This window comes from Colletotrichum abscissum, assembly GCF_030869225.1.
Source record: "Colletotrichum abscissum strain IMI 504890 chromosome Unknown Scaffold_20.1, whole genome shotgun sequence".
Lineage (NCBI taxonomy): Eukaryota > Fungi > Ascomycota > Sordariomycetes > Glomerellales > Glomerellaceae > Colletotrichum > Colletotrichum abscissum.
Genome location: NW_026850099.1, coordinates 515,046 through 531,178, shown reverse-complemented (window position 1 = coordinate 531,178; position 16,133 = coordinate 515,046). Strand labels below are relative to the sequence as shown.

The following is a 16,133-nucleotide window of genomic DNA, read 5'->3' as shown; positions in this document are numbered from 1 at the left end:
AGCCACCGATACCCCACGCCGAGTCTCAGCCACATGACGGACCGACTCCCATACCGATCTGGTGGCGCAGTCTAGACGCCGCCCTCATCTGTTTGTCGGGAAAAACGGCGAGTCATTTGACAGATGCGCGACTGATCTTGCGCGTTCATCTGGCTTTAAATGACAAACTGCAACTCTCTCACTTGTTCATGCTTATAATGACACTCTGGCCCCCACGTGTTTAGACTTTTTTTCGTCACCGACATCGCCCTTGCAACTTTGACATGTGCTTGGAACATCAAGGTTGACTTTTTTGCAGGCTCACGATATAATTACCGCAATATCGAGAGTGAATCTCTCAATTGAGGCATCCTACGCCGCCTATATGCTTAGGGTCACTGTTGGATCAATCCCAGCCTCCAGTAATGCGGTTGATGGCGCTAGGGCTTTGTCTGGTACTGATAGTTACATAGTAGACAAACGATCCAGCTAAACCTTGCCTTCCACACTCTTTCATCTTAGACTGAGTTGGATGCAGCAACTTTCCTGGCTTCTATCGCCTTCTTTTGACCCATTTAAACTGCTGGTCAACTTGGCAACCATGTACCTCATTGGACATGGTGTCTGATAGTGGATGCTATGGACTGGACTGGGCTATCCCGTACCGACATTTCATCGCTTCGCGACGGCTGTCGGTGTGCATGTGCTACCGTCTCTTCCCTACACGTGTACGCTTCGTCGGCGGGGGACTCGTTCTTGTTGAGGAACCTCTAGCCGGTAAGGGCCTTGTAGCCAAGCAAGGTACACACCTTCGCCTTCGCTTCTGTTGGCCTTGCTTTTTCCGCGTCACTCCTTCGCCTCAACTAAGTACTTGAGTGGTTGCAAGAGCTTCTCGCAACCAACTTGTCTCGTGACCTCCTTCCCTCCCAGACTCAACACTGCAGTTGTTCTGCCACATTTATTAAGGCGCCAGAGCTTAATCTGCTCCTCTACAACAGTCAACCTTTGATCTAGACTTCACTGTCTGTGACCTTTCTTCCCGTTTATTCTCTCATCGGCTTCTCTAGAGGTGATTCCTTTTTGTTTCAACCAGTCAAGTTGTCTTCCATATACCCCTTATCAAACAACTGATAAACATGCCTATTCTCGACATCACCAAGGATATCGCCGCGCTCTTTGAGCAGCAGGCTAAGGCTACCCCAGACGCTGTGGCCCTTGAAGATGAATCACGAACCTTTACCTATGCGGAATTGGACCAAGAGACGCAGACTCTTGCCGATCAATTGCGTCGAGATTATGGAGTCGGCAGAGATAGCCTCGTTGGTGTGCTCATGAGCCGAAGCGCCGACTACGTGATCGCTTCATTGGCAGCTCTTCGCGCGGGCGGTGCTTTCCTGGTACTTGAGCTCGCATACCCCTCTGGGCTCCTGCGCGATGTCATCCAGGACGCGAAGCCCTCAGTGGTTATCACTCAAAGCGCACACGTCAACCACATCAAGGCGGAAGTGCCTATCATTGTCATTGATGAGCCCAGTAAAACGACAGTCAATGGACACGCCAATGGCGAACTTTCGCCATTGCCTGCCAGCGATGATCTCGAACGCCTTATGTTCGTCTCATACTCTTCTGGCACCACTGGCCAACCGAAGGGCATCTGCAATCCCCACAGGGCAGCAGTGCTCTCATATGACCTCAGATTTGGTCTCAGCGATTTGCAACCGGGAGATCGTGTAGCTTGCAATGTGTTCTTCGTGTGGGAGATGCTTCGCCCCTTATTGCGGGGAGCGACTGTCTTTGCTGTTCCGGACAGTGCAAGTTACGACCCATCAGCTCTTGTCAACTTGCTCGAGTCTCGGCAAATCACAGACACGCTCATGACACCTACCCTTCTGGCAACCGTCTTGTCTCGTCACCCTGACTTGAGCAAGCGCCTGCCCAAGCTGCGGTCTCTCTGGTTGAACGGCGAGGTGGTCACAACTGACCTCTGCCGCAGGGGAATGAAGGCCCTGCCCGAAACCAGGTTTCTCAATGTCTACAGCGCTTGCGAGACCCACGAGGTCGCAGCCGGTGATATCAGCACATTCATTGACTTTGAAGCCCGTGTCTGCCCGGTTGGCCCACCGATGAACCCAGAAAACATCTACATCATGGACGAAGACGGTAACAGGGTTGGCAACAATATCAGCGGAGAGCTCTATGTGGGCGGCGACCTCCTGGCGCGGGGTTACCTCAACCTGCCAGAGACAACAGCCAAGGCATTCCACCCGGATCCCTTTGTCAACAAAGAAGGTGCACGCATGTACCGTACTGGAGATCTCGCTAGAGTCCTTCCCTCCGGTCTTCTGGAGATCACTGGTCGCGCAGGCGGTATGATCAAGACCCGTGGCTACACCGTTCAGCCAGGTGCTGTCGAAAACGCCATTGTGAAGCACTTGGCTGTGAGTGACTGCGCTGTCTCCTCTCACGGAGAAGGCCTTGAAAGACAACTTGTTGCCTATATCGTTCGCGACAACGATGACAAGCGGGGCCGAGGAGATGTGGTTATTGACGAGTCTGGATACAGCCCTGCAGCTAGACGTGTCCTTGGAGAGCATCTTGCTCTGTACATGCTTCCAACTTACTGGGTGGAGCTTGAACAACTCCCTACTCACGGCGTCTCCGGCAAGACTGATCTGAAGGCCCTGCCGCCGCCGCCAAGCCCGAAGCTTGCAGTCAATGGCGAAAAGGAGCAAAACACCAAGGTCAAGATCGAAACCGTCAAGAAGCTGTGGGCGGCTGCCCTCAACATGCCTGATAGTGCCATCACCGAGGAGCACGACTTCTTCGATATTGGTGGCCACTCCCTTGTTCTCGCAGACCTAGCAAACAGATTCGCTAAGGAGTTTGGGTTCCCGGTTCCGCTGGCACCTCTTGCGGGTACGCCAACACTGCAAGGACACCTGCAAGCGATTTGCGATGCTCGTGATGGTCACACGGCGGCTGTTCAAGCGGACCTCCCAGCCGTCCTTCGTGCTGATTCCATTCTGCCTGACGACATCCAATCCAACGGCACTCCTATGCGGCGTCTGAATGATGCTAATACCGTGCTCTTAACCGGTGCAACTGGATACCTCGGTGCCTTCCTTCTCAAGTATCTTGTGGAGACCACCTCGGCACACATTATCTGCCTCGTCCGCTTCACGGATCCTACCGACGAGATGCGTGCTGCTGGAATGGCTAGAATCCGAAAGAACCTGATTGATCTTGGCATCTGGGAAGACTCCTTACTCGACAGAATGGAGGTTCTGCCCGGAAACTTATCGCGAGAGCACCTCGGTCTTGCCCCAGAGGTTTATGATGACGTCGTTTCCCGTGTTGAGGTCATCATTCATGCTGCTGCGACTGTCAACCTGGTTTATCCCTATGCTGCACTGAGAAGCCCCAATGTCGGAGGCACAAGAGAAATCCTACGCCTGGCGTCAAAGAGCGGTGCCACCCTTCACCACGTTTCCACAAATGGTGTTTTGACACCATCTGTTGCAGGCCACTCTGAAGACGCCATGGTTGACATTGACGATGTTCCCGACAAGCTGATCGACGGATATGGACAGACCAAGTGGGTGGCTGAGAAGCTGGTCTATGAGGCCGCTCGTCGAGGTATGCCGTGTAAGGTTTACCGCCCTGGTACGATCAGTGGTCATAGCAAGACAGGCTCATGTAACGCATGGGATCTTCTGAACGCCCTGATCGTCGAGTCGTTACACCTCAAGACGGCGCCGTATGTTGACCAATGGTTCGCCGAAATGACGCCTGTCGATTTCGTCAGCGCAGCTATCACGACTCTCGCCAACCACACCGACTCTGAGCAGTTGGTCTACCACCTTGGTGACCCCAACCCAGTGTCTGCGAACTACATCTTCGACAGCCTGAATGAGCTCGGTTTCCCGACCGAGCGCGTGCCCTGGGACGATTGGGTGGAGTTGTGGACCAAGAAGCGAGGTTTCGGCACTGCAGGCGACGTCCCTTTCACCGTTGACATCCTTCGTGGTGGTATGCCTACCGCAGAGACTCTCAAGGCTGTGACCGTCCTCAAGGACGAGGCTACGGCTCCCGCTTTGCTCAAGTACAACCTGCCTCGCCCCAAGATCGATACTGATCTACTCGAGACCTACACTCGACACTTCTGCGCGAGAGGCTGGCTCTCTCGACCTCCGCGCCGAGCAAACGCTAACGGAGCTACATCTCGCGTCAACAAGGGTCGTCTGGCTGGCAAGGTCGCCGTCATCACTGGTGCCTCTTCCGGCATCGGTGCAGCTGTTGCAGCTGGGCTGGCTAAGGAGGGCGCCCATGTCGCTCTTGCGGCAAGACGAACGGAAGCCCTGGAAGGTGTCAAGGCCAAGCTTGCTGGCACTGGCGGCAAGGTCCTCATTCACAAGACGGATGTGACGAAGAAGGAAGACGTTGAGTCGCTCATGCAGGCGGCAGCTGACAAGCTTGGACCGGTCGACATTCTGGTCAGCTGCGCCGGTGTCATGTACTTCACCATGATGGCGAACAACCAGACTGACGAGTGGGAGCGCACTGTCGATGTCAATTGCAAGGGTCTCTTGCACTGCTTGTCGTCTACGGTCCCTGGCATGCTGGGCCGAGGAAAGGGTCACATTGTAGCCATCTCGTCCGACGCTGGCCGCAAGGTCTTCCCCGGCCTGGGTGTTTACTCTGCTAGCAAGTTCTTTGTGGAAGCAACTCTGCAGAGCCTGCGTCTCGAGACGGCCGGTACGGGTCTCCGCGTCACATCTATTCAACCTGGCAACACGGCCACAGAGCTGCTGGGTATCTCTACAGACGCTGAGGCTATCAAGAAGTACGGCGAGCCTACTGGTGCCAAGGTCCTGGACGCCGAGGATGTAGCTTCTTCGATTGTGTACGCTCTGTGTCAGCCAGAACATGTTGCTGTCAACGAGGTGCTCATTGAGCCTAGAGATGAGCCTATTTGATCATCTCGGATCATCATTTGGCTGATAGATGGGAGGATAGAGGGGATAGGCTTGCTATTTTATGGTATATAATTGTGTTCCACGATCTGAATAATACATCAAATCGAATTTCAAATGCCTTCATGAATTCATTACACTTGTTGGCCATATGTAATCGAATTGTCCTGTAGCTGTCGAGGCACAATTCCTTAGGCTAATGGACGCAGAGTGGCAGATTCGCCTCAACTATTCCATCGAAAGCCTGCCGACCATTGAATTGTCACTTCTTTCCAAACATTCAATCTGAAAATCGGTCAATATTGCATCAGCTACGGCATATGTACGTCATTCCCCAAGCCTCCGAAGCACCCCGATAGCCGTACCGACCGGCGCGGCGGTACCGAATGTGAGTGAAATGTTGAAGGCAGTGGGCAAAAGCAGCAACAACGCTACTCTCCGTTAGGTCTCCATACATTCATACGGGTACACTCCAAGATGCTTTGGCCATGGGGTGATCGGATCAAAACATGGGAAATGACGATTGGCTAAAATCGAAATGCATCTGCGCTGCCCAGAAACCCCTGCAGCGTCTCCCCCATCGGGACCCCGCCGCAATCACTTGGCCCGGGGGCCGGGGCACCTGCTTCCCGCCAGATCCACCGTCCCACAGATTCCGAGAGGGAAGGAGGGCAAGCCAGGGATCAAGCCACAATCAGACGGTAAAGTGTGGCTTTTACAATGCTGTGGCTGCTCTTTTCCTTTTCACACCATTTACGCTAGAACGACCGCTAACCCTCGACATGGTGATATGGTGAAAGTGAGCGAGTGACAACCAACGAGTGCCATTTGAGAAACTTTGTTTTTGTTAATATACCTCACAAGTTGCAAGGATTTCTTTGTGAGCCTGACAACCGACTACAACGGAACTCTGCGGCACCAGGGTTGACTCACACACAGCTGGAAGGGTCGCCGATGTGTCAAGATGAGTGATGCGGAAAAAGTCGACGGGGCAGAAGGCATGATTTTCGAAATTCTAAAAAAGACCTTGGATGGCACAACTGCAGCTCGTCTCGGGAAACTGAGCGTTCCTAAGCGGAAACCCATCGATACACCAAATTACTATGCCGTCGCTTCGAGGGGTGTACTTCCTCATGTCACCCCAGATAACTTGAAGAAACATGCGCCCTTCAGTGGAGCGTATATGGCGCTCGAGGACTGTAAGCAGTTTAATCTAATCAATCTGTCCTAACCTGTCTATCATGGCGCGAAGCTAACTATCGACTAAAGTCATTGAGAAGAAGAACCCTTCAGCGCTTTCAATACCCTCGCCAGAAAAGAAGCCACTCCATACCTTTTCTTGCCTGCCCGAAAGCATAGCTACGGTTCTTGCTGCCAGGAGAAACCCAGCGGTTAAGACTCCCGTGGGCAATGGCGCAAAGTTCGTGGCCATCTTCACCTCGACCGGCTTCAGGAACCTCTCCACCGACGAGTACTGTGCGGCTGTCGAGACGCTGAAGCCTGATATCGCCATCGGCCCCGCTGATTTGTTTCACACGAGCACGATGCCGGCCTCAAAGAAGCTTGTTCGCATGGCTGAGCGGACCGAGGAATGGACCGATGTGTTTTTGACGGCCAAGAGGCGCGAACTTTTCAAGGCGTCTGGGGTCTCGGTGTTTGCGCCTGTTCTTGCGGTGCCGTACACCGTGCAGTGGGAGTATCTTCGCCACCTAGCAGATGAGGTCGTCGACTCGCTTTCGGGACTTGCTCTCTACGATGTTGATATCTTGCCCGATATTGAGGACCACCACAAATCCCTGGATTCTCTTCCTCGTCTGTCATTGCACATTCCCGAGACACCACAAGCTATTCTCCGACAGATTTCCCTAGGAGTCGATATTTGCACGATACCATTCATCAACGCCATCTCCGACGCAGGTGTAGCGCTGTCCTTCACTTTCCCTCCACCTGAAAATCAAGGCAATGCTACCAAGCCTCTCGGCGACGACATGTGGGCTCCCGAAAACGAGGTGGCCATGGAACCCCTTTCCCAAGGCTGCAAGTGCTACGCCTGCACGACACACCACAGGGCCTTCCTCCACCACCTCTTGAACGCCAAGGAGATGCTCGGCTGGACGCTACTACAGATTCACAACCACCAGGTGATGGCCGACTTCTTCGCCGGTATCCGAGCGACCCTCGCAAAGGGCGCCGCTGAGTTTGAGGAGCAGTCGCAGCGCTTCGTCGCGGCGTACGAAGCGGAGCTGCCGCAGGGCACGGGGACGAGACCGAGGGCGAGAGGCTACCACTTCAAGGGCGAGGCGAATCCTAGCAGAATCAACCCGCCAGCTTGGGTTGACTACGCTGCGGACGGTGAGGGCGTCGCAGCCAAGGCAAACGGGGCGGCGGTAGCAGCGGAGGGTACGGAAACGCCGCTTGTGCCCGATCTGGGTTCGCTGGAACTTGAGGAGAAGGGGTTCGCTGAGGTCGCTGGCAAGAAGTAGTAGTCCGAGACAACGGACATTGTTCGCCTATGAAGGGCCCGATGAATGATTAGGAGCCATAGTGGTTATCACTCACAAAGCCAGCGAAATGGAGAGGCCTTAGTAGTGTCGAAATCACTAATCAAGCTACTTTACACAAGACGAATTTCTTCTTCATCGGCCTCCCCTCTGTGTACCTCTCGAAAGTCAACAGCAGCTAAAACTATCGAGATAGGAACGCTGCTATCATCCAACACTCCAACATCATACTTGCCACACGCCCCAGCTATTCCGTCTAAACGGGCTGCAATGCCTGGTATTTCGTTCCTGTCACCTTGAATCTGCTGGAAGCCTGGCTGTTCATTCTCCTAATGAATTTACCACGGTGAGAGAAGCGGTACGCAAGCCACTTGAGGCTGCTCCTTGAGATATTGCAAAATCTCCTTTCATGCGAATGCCAATGCCGGTGCTTGGTCATTTGTCACTCAATGCGAATCCGCGTCGTCCAACATCTACAACATTTTTGACACAAAGCAAAACCCTGAAATTGCGTTAAGCGACTTTGGCTTATGTACATCAACCCCGTTCTTCCGCAACTCATTGCCTCTCAACTGCCTTGGGCTCCCACGCGCGAATCTTCGGCTTGACTCTGCACCAATTGTCAGCATTCCATCCTCAATTTCAAGTGACGACACTTCCACTTACGTGTTGTATGGCTTGTAGGCTCCCGGGGTAGCCGTGAAGTTGGGAAGCACGTGTGGCACTTCCCACTTGCGAGTCTTGGTCTGGAGAAGGGCATCCTCGGTGGGCGGCTTGTCGACCATGTATCCCAACCAAGCGTGCCAGCCAGGCTCGACCTGCGCCGAGTCGTAGTCGTGCACCTTGAAGTCCACCCAGCGCGTACGCACTATTTGTTGCTTGTTAGCCCCACGGTCCTTCATTGTCCATTTGCTGGCGCTGTTCGCTTGGGGGTTCCATACGGGGGAGTTCGTCGTTGTTCTCGAAGTACTTGTTGCCGGCCTTATCCTCGCCTACAAGACGACCATGCTTGGTGTCACCGATGTACTATTCTCGAGCGTTAGAGGGGCAATTGCAATCGGGGAGTTCGGGAGGCCATGTACCAGCAATTGGCGGAAATAGTTCTAGGAGCGAAAGTTAGCGATGGCAGCGACAACGTTTGAACCAGGAGGATACATGCCTTGATTCCAACCTTGCGCAGGTTGGCGATTGTTCTTCCGGGGGTCGACATGGTGGCGGCTGGTCAATTGACCTCAAGAAGCTATTGATTGCTGTCGACGATGTGATTGAAGACCTGACGCTTGGGAAGGTTGAGCGACGCTGGTGCCAGAGTGGAGCTCTGGATTACATAAACTCGAAGGCAATTGGTCTTTGGACTCCCTGGCGCTCACGGCAACCCCCGCCGCCAATGACAGAGCTTCATGCACGCACCTTTGTCCCCAGAACTTTGGAACCTCGAAAGCTCTCCGTCTTTGGATGAACTTTTTTGGGAAGAGTACCTACTAGACATCTAGACGTGGCGGTGGAATACCAAACGACGAATACGATATGATTGTCCGTGGCGTGTCGCGGTGCTCTACCAAGCTCAAGCTCCCATTTGCCCGAACGAACATTACACGCGCTCAACCGCAATGCCGACAATTCGCGACGCCTGCCGCTGGTACCCCAACGGCTTCAAGCTCCGGTAGCGCAGCTGGCATGCTTGCGCCGTTCGCGAACGAACTCGATAGGATCGCACCTTCTTTCAGCATCAACGGCTCCCAGATTAAGATTATCAGAACGCCGGCCGATTTCTACGAGACATTAAAGGTGTGCATTACGAACACGCGCAGCACTGGCTATGGGTTTGGGGACTAATACGGGGTGTACATTAGGAGCGGATACGGAATGCAAAGAAGAGGATCTTCCTGTCAACGTTATACATCGGAAAGACAGAGAAAGAGTTGGTCAGTTAACATTGCACGCGCATGGGTTGGAACAGGTTCTGACGGTGGTCATGTCCAGATTGCGACCCTACACGAAGCTCTGCGAAACAACCCTGAGCTGAAGCTAAGCATTCTGACGGACGCCCTACGAGGCACGCGAGAGGAGCCGAATCCGTCATGCGCATCACTTCTCGCACCACTCGTATCGGAGTTTGGCCCAGATAGAGTGGAAATCCGCATGTACCACACACCAAACCTGACGGGGTTGAGGAAGAAGTACATACCAAAGCGCATCAACGAGGGCTGGGGCCTACAACACATGAAGCTATATGGCGTTGATGACGAAATTATTCTCTCTGGGTATGGAGCTGCTGCAAGGATTTCCGAGTTGGGACTGAGACTAACAACCATGTAGGGCGAACCTCTCATCAGACTACTTCACGAACCGACAAGATCGTTACCACCTCTTTTCCTCCAAGGAGGTGACCGACTACTTCTGGAACATCCACCAGGGCGTATCCTCTTTCAGTTTTCTCGTTGAGCCCTCGCAAGAACCTGCTGGCTTCGCCCTGACCTGGCCTAAGTCTAACCCCGCGCCGTCTCCCCTTAAAGAGCCGAAGCAGTTCATCGGCACCACGACTCCTGCCCTCAATGCTCTGATTTCGCCCACGCAAGCAGCCTCTGCGGATGTGGGCAAAGACACCAAGGTCTACATGCTTTCCCAACTCACACAGCTCATGAGCCCAAACACCTCTACAGAGCTTCCTGCCGTCACTCATATGCTATCAACACTTGGGATGCCCGAGTACGCCGGCTCGTCGTGGACCTTTACCGCAGGTTACTTCAACCCTGCGCCGTCACTGACCAAGCTCCTGCTGTCGACGGCATCACAAAGCAATGTCGTCATCACCGCCTCTCAGCAGGCAAACGGTTTCTACCAGTCCCCAGGCGTGTCTGGACTCTTGCCAGGCGCCTACACTCTTCTCGCGCGCCGTTTCGTCCGCGCCGTCCACGAACGCAAGCTCGACGACTCAATCGCTCTTAAAGAGTGGCGCAAGGGAACGATCGGCGAGCCCGGCGGCTGGACATACCATGCCAAGGGCCTCTGGATCACACTGCCGGGAGAGCAAAACCCATCAATTAGTATTGTGGGAAGTTCCAACTATACCAAACGCAGCTATACCCACGATCTTGAGGCTGGTGCCATGATCCTCACAAAGGATGAAGACCTCAAGAAGCGCCTCGGCGAGGAGCAGACGTGGCTCCAAGATCACGCAGAGCGAGTAACCCGTGAGGACTTTTCCAAAAATGAGAGGCGGGTTGGCATCCAGGTGAGGATAGCCATGTGGATCGCCCAGGCCGTGGGCGGTGCCTTGTAAACTTTCGGCCGTGTAAGATAGATAGACTTGGAGCTACCTGGACTCTGTTGGCGGAAGTCTGCCGCGAGAGCTCTTGTGTACGACCTGCATACTAAAGATACCCATGCCTTTGATTGTCAGTTGTCATCTGTTGTGTTAAAGACTTGAACCACTTGTTGAAAGCTGCGGCAAACTCGTGCGTCCTGAAGAACATCGTGAGCAGTGAAAATGACAGAATCAATGACTATGGAAGAAACAAAGCTGCCTTAAGTTAGGGAGAATCAGAAGAATGTGGATAGATGCATAAGAAAAGCAAAAATTTCCGAAACCGAGAATCGAACTCGGGGCTATGCCTAACCTCTCACAGAGATGAGAGGGCATCATGTTGGCCACTACACCATATCGGATGTTGTTGAAAAACACCCTCAATATTTGGGTTGTGTAGCTAGTCAGCTAGTTGAGCTCGTCAGAGCCCGGATTTTACAGCGATGTTCCAGTGCTTCGACGCCTCAACAGCCAAACTTCCAGGGCCCTACAGCGCTGTAGCACCTAAAACCCAAGCACGCCCCCAAATCCCGCGCCGCCGCACAGGGCAGCGATCGAATCGGAAAAACTGGATTTGCAATTATTCCGCAAACCGCAGCGATTGGTTCATTTGGCCGTGCACTCGGCGGGTACGCGGACCTCCCACACACCTTGCAGCCCGTCACCACCGGGGGAAGCTTCACATCGTATCTCGAATTGTCACGGCCCAATCCAATCGAACTACTCACCCCAATTCTACGTCCCGGCGGACAAAGCGGCCCACCTTCGTCAATCGACTTACCAACACTCACCCTCGAGACGAAACACACATATTCACCGCGACAATGGTTGGCAGGGTCCTCTTCTGGAGTGGCTTCGGTGCGTGATACCTCCCTCCCCCCTTCATCAGGCGACGATAATCTACGGAATGGATCTCCCGGTTGCCATGGAGGCCAATTGGTTCGGATTCACGAGAGAATAGTCACAAGCTCCTTTTTCGCCACTGAAAACACGGGAAACTTCAAGACGTAGTCCACTAACATTCGACGTTCAACCCAACAGGCTTCGCCGTCCGCTTCTGGCAAATGGGCATTGAAATGCGCCCCTTCTTCAACAAGGAGTCCCTCTGGGTTTACCCCGTCTACATGCTCGGCGGTGGCAGCTTTGGCTACTGGCTACAGGGCGTCGACGAGAGGCAGTCGTCCATCCTCAGCGAGCGCAAGTCCATCCTGCTCGAGAAGCGCGCGAGGGCGGCGGCGCGCAAGGAGGCAGAGCAGTCATAGACGACTACGGAATTTCAAGAGTGGACGAAAATCATCGACAAAAGAGAGAGACAGAGAGAGGGGGGGCAGAGACCAGACCCAAAGGCTTTCTGGCGGAGACAAGCTTTGTGACGCCCGTCTGAGTGAGGAAGAGGCAGATGGGGACCGGCCAATTCGGGTGTCGATTCGGGGCCTCGAGGAATCATTCTCGTTCTAGAGGGGGAACTGGGATTGCGCGGGAACTGATTAGGACGCCAATTGGGAAATCCCTTCAGAGTCCCTTTGTATATGTTACGTAGAAAGAAGGGGAGGCTTAATTGACGCCGTAAAAGTCATTGTTATCTACAGTGCCATCCCTAAGGCATCCCTATCATCAAGTTGGGCTTAGGACGTGCTCCAGAACTGCTTCTCATGCTTAATTGATCTATGGTGCAACCTCAATCGAGCTTTCATGACTGGTATCTATCTAAGGGGGTCACCGCAGCAGGACCCCTCGCCCCCCTCAAGACTTTCCCCATGGCTGCTACAAACACCACCTGCCCCATTTCTACGCCCGTGCTCTACAACTCCTCCAGCTTTCGGAGAATGGCAGGCACAGACACAGGCGACGTGATGCCCAGTTCGGTGACGACGACTGAGATGTGGCGGTCACGGGTGGTGTCAAAGAGCAGTCTGAAAGCCTCCTCGGTGTTCTGCTCGGGATCGATCTCGTTATACGTGAGCGAGTCCATGGCGACCCTCTCGGTAAAGTTGATGGTCTCGCTCAGAGCCATGACCCGAATACCCTGATCAGCCGCTGTAATGGCAATATCGCTCGTGCCGGCCCTGGCGTACATGGCGCCGTTGCTGAACATGGCCTCCGCGCCGACCAACACGCGCGACGTATCACGGAGATGATCCCGCATGGCGCTCAGGTCGGGGCTATAGGCCACCTCAACACCCTGCAAGGCGCGCAGCCGCTTCGCGAGGTCACGGCCGGTGCTCTGAAAAGGGTCATCGACGACGGTGACGGAGAATCTCTTGCCGTCTGCGTGGGCCTGGCGGAGGGCGCGCTCGACGAGCGGGTGGTGGGCGTACGTCAGGACAACTTCGCCGTCGGCGATGTTGTCAGCCGCGGTCTTGACAATAACGAAGTCGGCGAGGGTGATGCGCTCGCGGATGAAGTTGTCGACGGACTCGCGGAGGAGCTTCTTGGCCTCAAAGTCGGGCAGATCAATGTCGATCTTGCTGACCTGGAGCTTGAGCCAGCGGACGGCATTGCCCATGGAGAAGCACATGGGTCTGCATGCCGAGAGGTACTCGATCTGAGGGTTCAGGATGTGTGATGTGAAGTGGCGCGAGAATGTGTTGCCCGGGGGTGTTGTGTAAGAATCAATCACCTGATTCAATGTTAGAAGACTCACACTTGATATTAGGTTCAGACAAGGGGCCGTAGTTGGCTTACCTTCTTGAATGCCAACAGAGTCGCCTCTAGTCTTGTAGTACTGTCGGTAATCGCAAACGCGCTCATCTGCTGGCCCAGAGCCAGAACTGCCGGATGGACGTCCTTATCGACCTCCGTCATGTGTATCCTCTTGGCCATAGACAGGTGACTGAAGCACTCGGGGACCTTGGGCCTGGTGTCCTTGGGGATCGCGACCGGAACGGCCTTGACCGCAGGGCCGCCTCGAGCTCCACCAGCGCCCTGAGGACCATCTTGTCGGGGTTTTGACTTTCCTCCTTTTGCCTCTCCTCCTCCGGTCTGCTGAGCTCCTCCCTGGCCAGGCGGTGGTGCTGGTTGCGCCTCCTTGGCCTTTGCTCTTCTCGCCGCCTTCTCAGCCTTTGCCTTTGCCTTCAGCTCGGCACCTGACAGCTTCTTCTCGCCTCCCTCTGCTGCTGGGGCAGCTGGCGCGTCCTTCTTTTGCGCTCCGCCATCTTTCTTGGCAGTTTGCTGAGTCTTTTTGTCTTCGACAGCCTTAGGCGGCTCAGTGTTTGGTGTCTCTGTCGCCATTGCTCCGTCCCTCTTCCCCTATTTTGCGTTGCGAAATTTCTCTGGTGGGCTTGGTTCAGTTTAGACCGAAAGTCGTGTAGAATCGGATCGTTTGTGTTGGATTTAGGAGCGTTTGTCGAGACTCCTTCGGGTTGGCGGTCGGAGTTTCCTTCGATCGAGTCAAAAAGGCTGAGAAGTTTTGGAGGGTTGAGTCACAGGGGTTTGCAAGGCGGGATGCGACGGGTGCCCCGCGCTAAAAGCTCGCTAAAGCTTACCTGCATGGTGCGGGGAGTGACGTTCTTGGTTGTGGTGCCAATCACCGCTCAACGGTGCAAATGATTGCTGGAGCCACCTTAATGAACAAAGCTTGTCCTTCTCTTTCAGATATGTATGAATCCCATGAGAAACACATACAGGGACTTCTCAACTACCCCAAGGTAGACTAAGACATAAGAATGCCGGGCTGAAGAAGGCCAATTGTACTACATGGTCGCACTGTGAAAGATTAACAAGCACTAGCTTTCTTCCTATTCCTCTTGGAAGAGTGCTAAACAAGTATCGCAAGGCTCTGCGGAGCACCAATCCATTAGATAGTCATTCTAGTCACATGTTGCTTGTAACTTGATTCCAGAGATATATTCGCAAGAGTTCCGTAATCATATGGTACGCTGCGAGCTGTTCAATTCAGTTTGTTACTCTGTCGCAAAGAGCAGTGATTTAATGTAATCTCAAAGTCCAGAGGACACATAATTTGCTGACGAGGAACGAGACACAAAAATTATGGCCGCTCTATTCGGACAATACGACCCTTTCTACTATTTTCCTATGATACAAGCCTTCCAAGGAAGTTCTGATGTACAGGCCAACACCGACTCTGTCCAAATCGTAGGTGCCGTCTCATGGAGTAAGCAAGCACAGCTCAACCACCCCGATTCTCAAGCAGCCCGCCACTACATCAGGTCGATGTTTCCGGCGCAGCCTCTACAGCCGGGGCTTCTGGTGTAGGGGTAGCCTTAACTGCGGGCTTCGCTGTCGATTCCAGGTGCAGCCTCATGACCTTACGCGGCTGCCCCTCGGCTTCCTTGTACTCCCTGGCGCCCGCAACCTCCGCCACAGCATCCCGGACCTGCTGCACAAGCGCGCCAGCCTCTTCCAGTGTAGCGATTCTGCTATTCTTCTTCTTCGCAAAAATGACTTCAACCTTGTATCCCTTTTCCAGAAACGTCTTCATCTGCTTCATCTTATGGCCCATGTCGTGCGGCGCGATGGCCCAGTTGAGCTCAAGCTCCTTGACCCTCGCTAATCTGCGCGCGTTATCCTTCTTGGCCTTTTGCAGCGCCCTCTCCTTCTCCTTCTCGGCGACCTTGTCGACGATGCGGCAGATTGCAAACGGCGGCTGGCCTGGCGCGGGGCGCGGGGGCGGTCTGGAGACCATTCGGAGGGACTGCGTCTCAGGGTCGAGCGACCTTAGGAACGTTCGGGTGTTATGCGGGCCGGTGAGCTTGTTGTTCTCGTCGACGACCATGACTTCACGATCGGAGATCGCCCTGTCCTGGGGAAGCTGGCCTGGCTTGGCAGCAGCGTCGCCACCGGGTACTTGTCCTGATGGCGATGGCTTCTTCTTTTTGAATCGGGGAATCAGGGCGGCGTGGCGTGAGAAACCTTGTAGCGGCGGTGACAGAATTGTTGGTACGGTCCTAGAGACTGGGCTTAGGAGAGCGCTTCGTCGCGAAATCGATTCCACCTTTTCAAAGGGCGAGACGAAGACCCTATACAGGGCCGTCCTGCTGTTGTGCAGGCATTGTGTGATCCTCATGTTTGCTCGGGGATCCCGTTCTTTGGTAAGATGGCCGTCTCGGGGTTTCAGGAGTGTCGGTTCGGGCACGAATCTGTCAGTCTCACTTTTGTTGTACGGTTGCCGTTTGGAGCTGGACCTGTGATTGCAAGTTGCAGAATTGAGGAATAGAGACAGGCGAAAGACACATGGGGTCTTTGGTAACTAAGGCAGCTCTCCCACCAATCACACATCACAATCCTATGCGACGAGCTTTCGATGGTCCAAGCTCCCGCGGAACGCCGGCTCCGTGTGTCTTGTCACTTTCACACCCCGTCTTAACGTCCTGAATCACCAAAGATCAAACATTCAGGCAATCGATACACTGC

General features: G+C 54.1%; 7 protein-coding genes across 7 annotated transcripts; 4 read left to right on the top strand and 3 right to left on the bottom strand.

The window, feature by feature from the left end:
* Positions 1 to 1,115: 1,115 nt before the first annotated feature.
* On the top strand, positions 1,116 to 4,955 carry CABS01_08779 (AMP-binding enzyme; the record flags this gene model as incomplete). The annotated part of the gene is made up of 1 exon (XM_060542137.1): positions 1,116 to 4,955. The coding sequence occupies one exon, from the start codon at positions 1,116 to 1,118 to the stop codon at positions 4,953 to 4,955; it is 3,840 nt and encodes a 1,279-aa protein (XP_060401027.1).
* Positions 4,956 to 5,916: 961 nt separating this feature from the next.
* Positions 5,917 to 7,435, top strand: CABS01_08778 (tRNA-guanine transglycosylase; the record flags this gene model as incomplete). The annotated part of the gene is made up of 2 exons (XM_060542136.1): positions 5,917 to 6,151; positions 6,222 to 7,435. The coding sequence occupies 2 exons, from the start codon at positions 5,917 to 5,919 to the stop codon at positions 7,433 to 7,435; spliced, it is 1,449 nt and encodes a 482-aa protein (XP_060401026.1).
* A 576-nt stretch (positions 7,436 to 8,011) lies between these two features.
* Positions 8,012 to 8,663, bottom strand: CABS01_08777 (NADH ubiquinone oxidoreductase subunit NDUFA12; the record flags this gene model as incomplete). The annotated part of the gene is made up of 5 exons (XM_060542135.1): positions 8,012 to 8,063; positions 8,120 to 8,321; positions 8,395 to 8,479; positions 8,536 to 8,556; positions 8,625 to 8,663. The coding sequence occupies 5 exons, from the start codon at positions 8,661 to 8,663 to the stop codon at positions 8,012 to 8,014; spliced, it is 399 nt and encodes a 132-aa protein (XP_060401025.1).
* A 317-nt stretch (positions 8,664 to 8,980) lies between these two features.
* On the top strand, positions 8,981 to 10,736 carry CABS01_08776 (uncharacterized protein; the record flags this gene model as incomplete). The annotated part of the gene is made up of 4 exons (XM_060542134.1): positions 8,981 to 9,241; positions 9,307 to 9,378; positions 9,437 to 9,717; positions 9,773 to 10,736. 4 exons carry the CDS (start codon positions 8,981 to 8,983, stop codon positions 10,734 to 10,736), a joined length of 1,578 nt encoding a protein of 525 aa, XP_060401024.1.
* An 848-nt stretch (positions 10,737 to 11,584) lies between these two features.
* On the top strand, positions 11,585 to 12,022 carry CABS01_08775 (NADH2 dehydrogenase subunit 14K; the record flags this gene model as incomplete). Its single annotated transcript, XM_060542133.1, has 2 exons — positions 11,585 to 11,618; positions 11,802 to 12,022. 2 exons carry the CDS (start codon positions 11,585 to 11,587, stop codon positions 12,020 to 12,022), a joined length of 255 nt encoding a protein of 84 aa, XP_060401023.1.
* Positions 12,023 to 12,561: 539 nt separating this feature from the next.
* Positions 12,562 to 13,991, bottom strand: CABS01_08774 (initiation factor 2 subunit family protein; the record flags this gene model as incomplete). The annotated part of the gene is made up of 2 exons (XM_060542132.1): positions 12,562 to 13,380; positions 13,446 to 13,991. 2 exons carry the CDS (start codon positions 13,989 to 13,991, stop codon positions 12,562 to 12,564), a joined length of 1,365 nt encoding a protein of 454 aa, XP_060401022.1.
* Positions 13,992 to 14,925: 934 nt separating this feature from the next.
* CABS01_08773 (translation initiation factor IF-3) lies at positions 14,926 to 15,786 on the bottom strand (the record flags this gene model as incomplete). The annotated part of the gene is made up of 1 exon (XM_060542131.1): positions 14,926 to 15,786. The coding sequence occupies one exon, from the start codon at positions 15,784 to 15,786 to the stop codon at positions 14,926 to 14,928; it is 861 nt and encodes a 286-aa protein (XP_060401021.1).
* Positions 15,787 to 16,133: the final 347 nt, after the last annotated feature.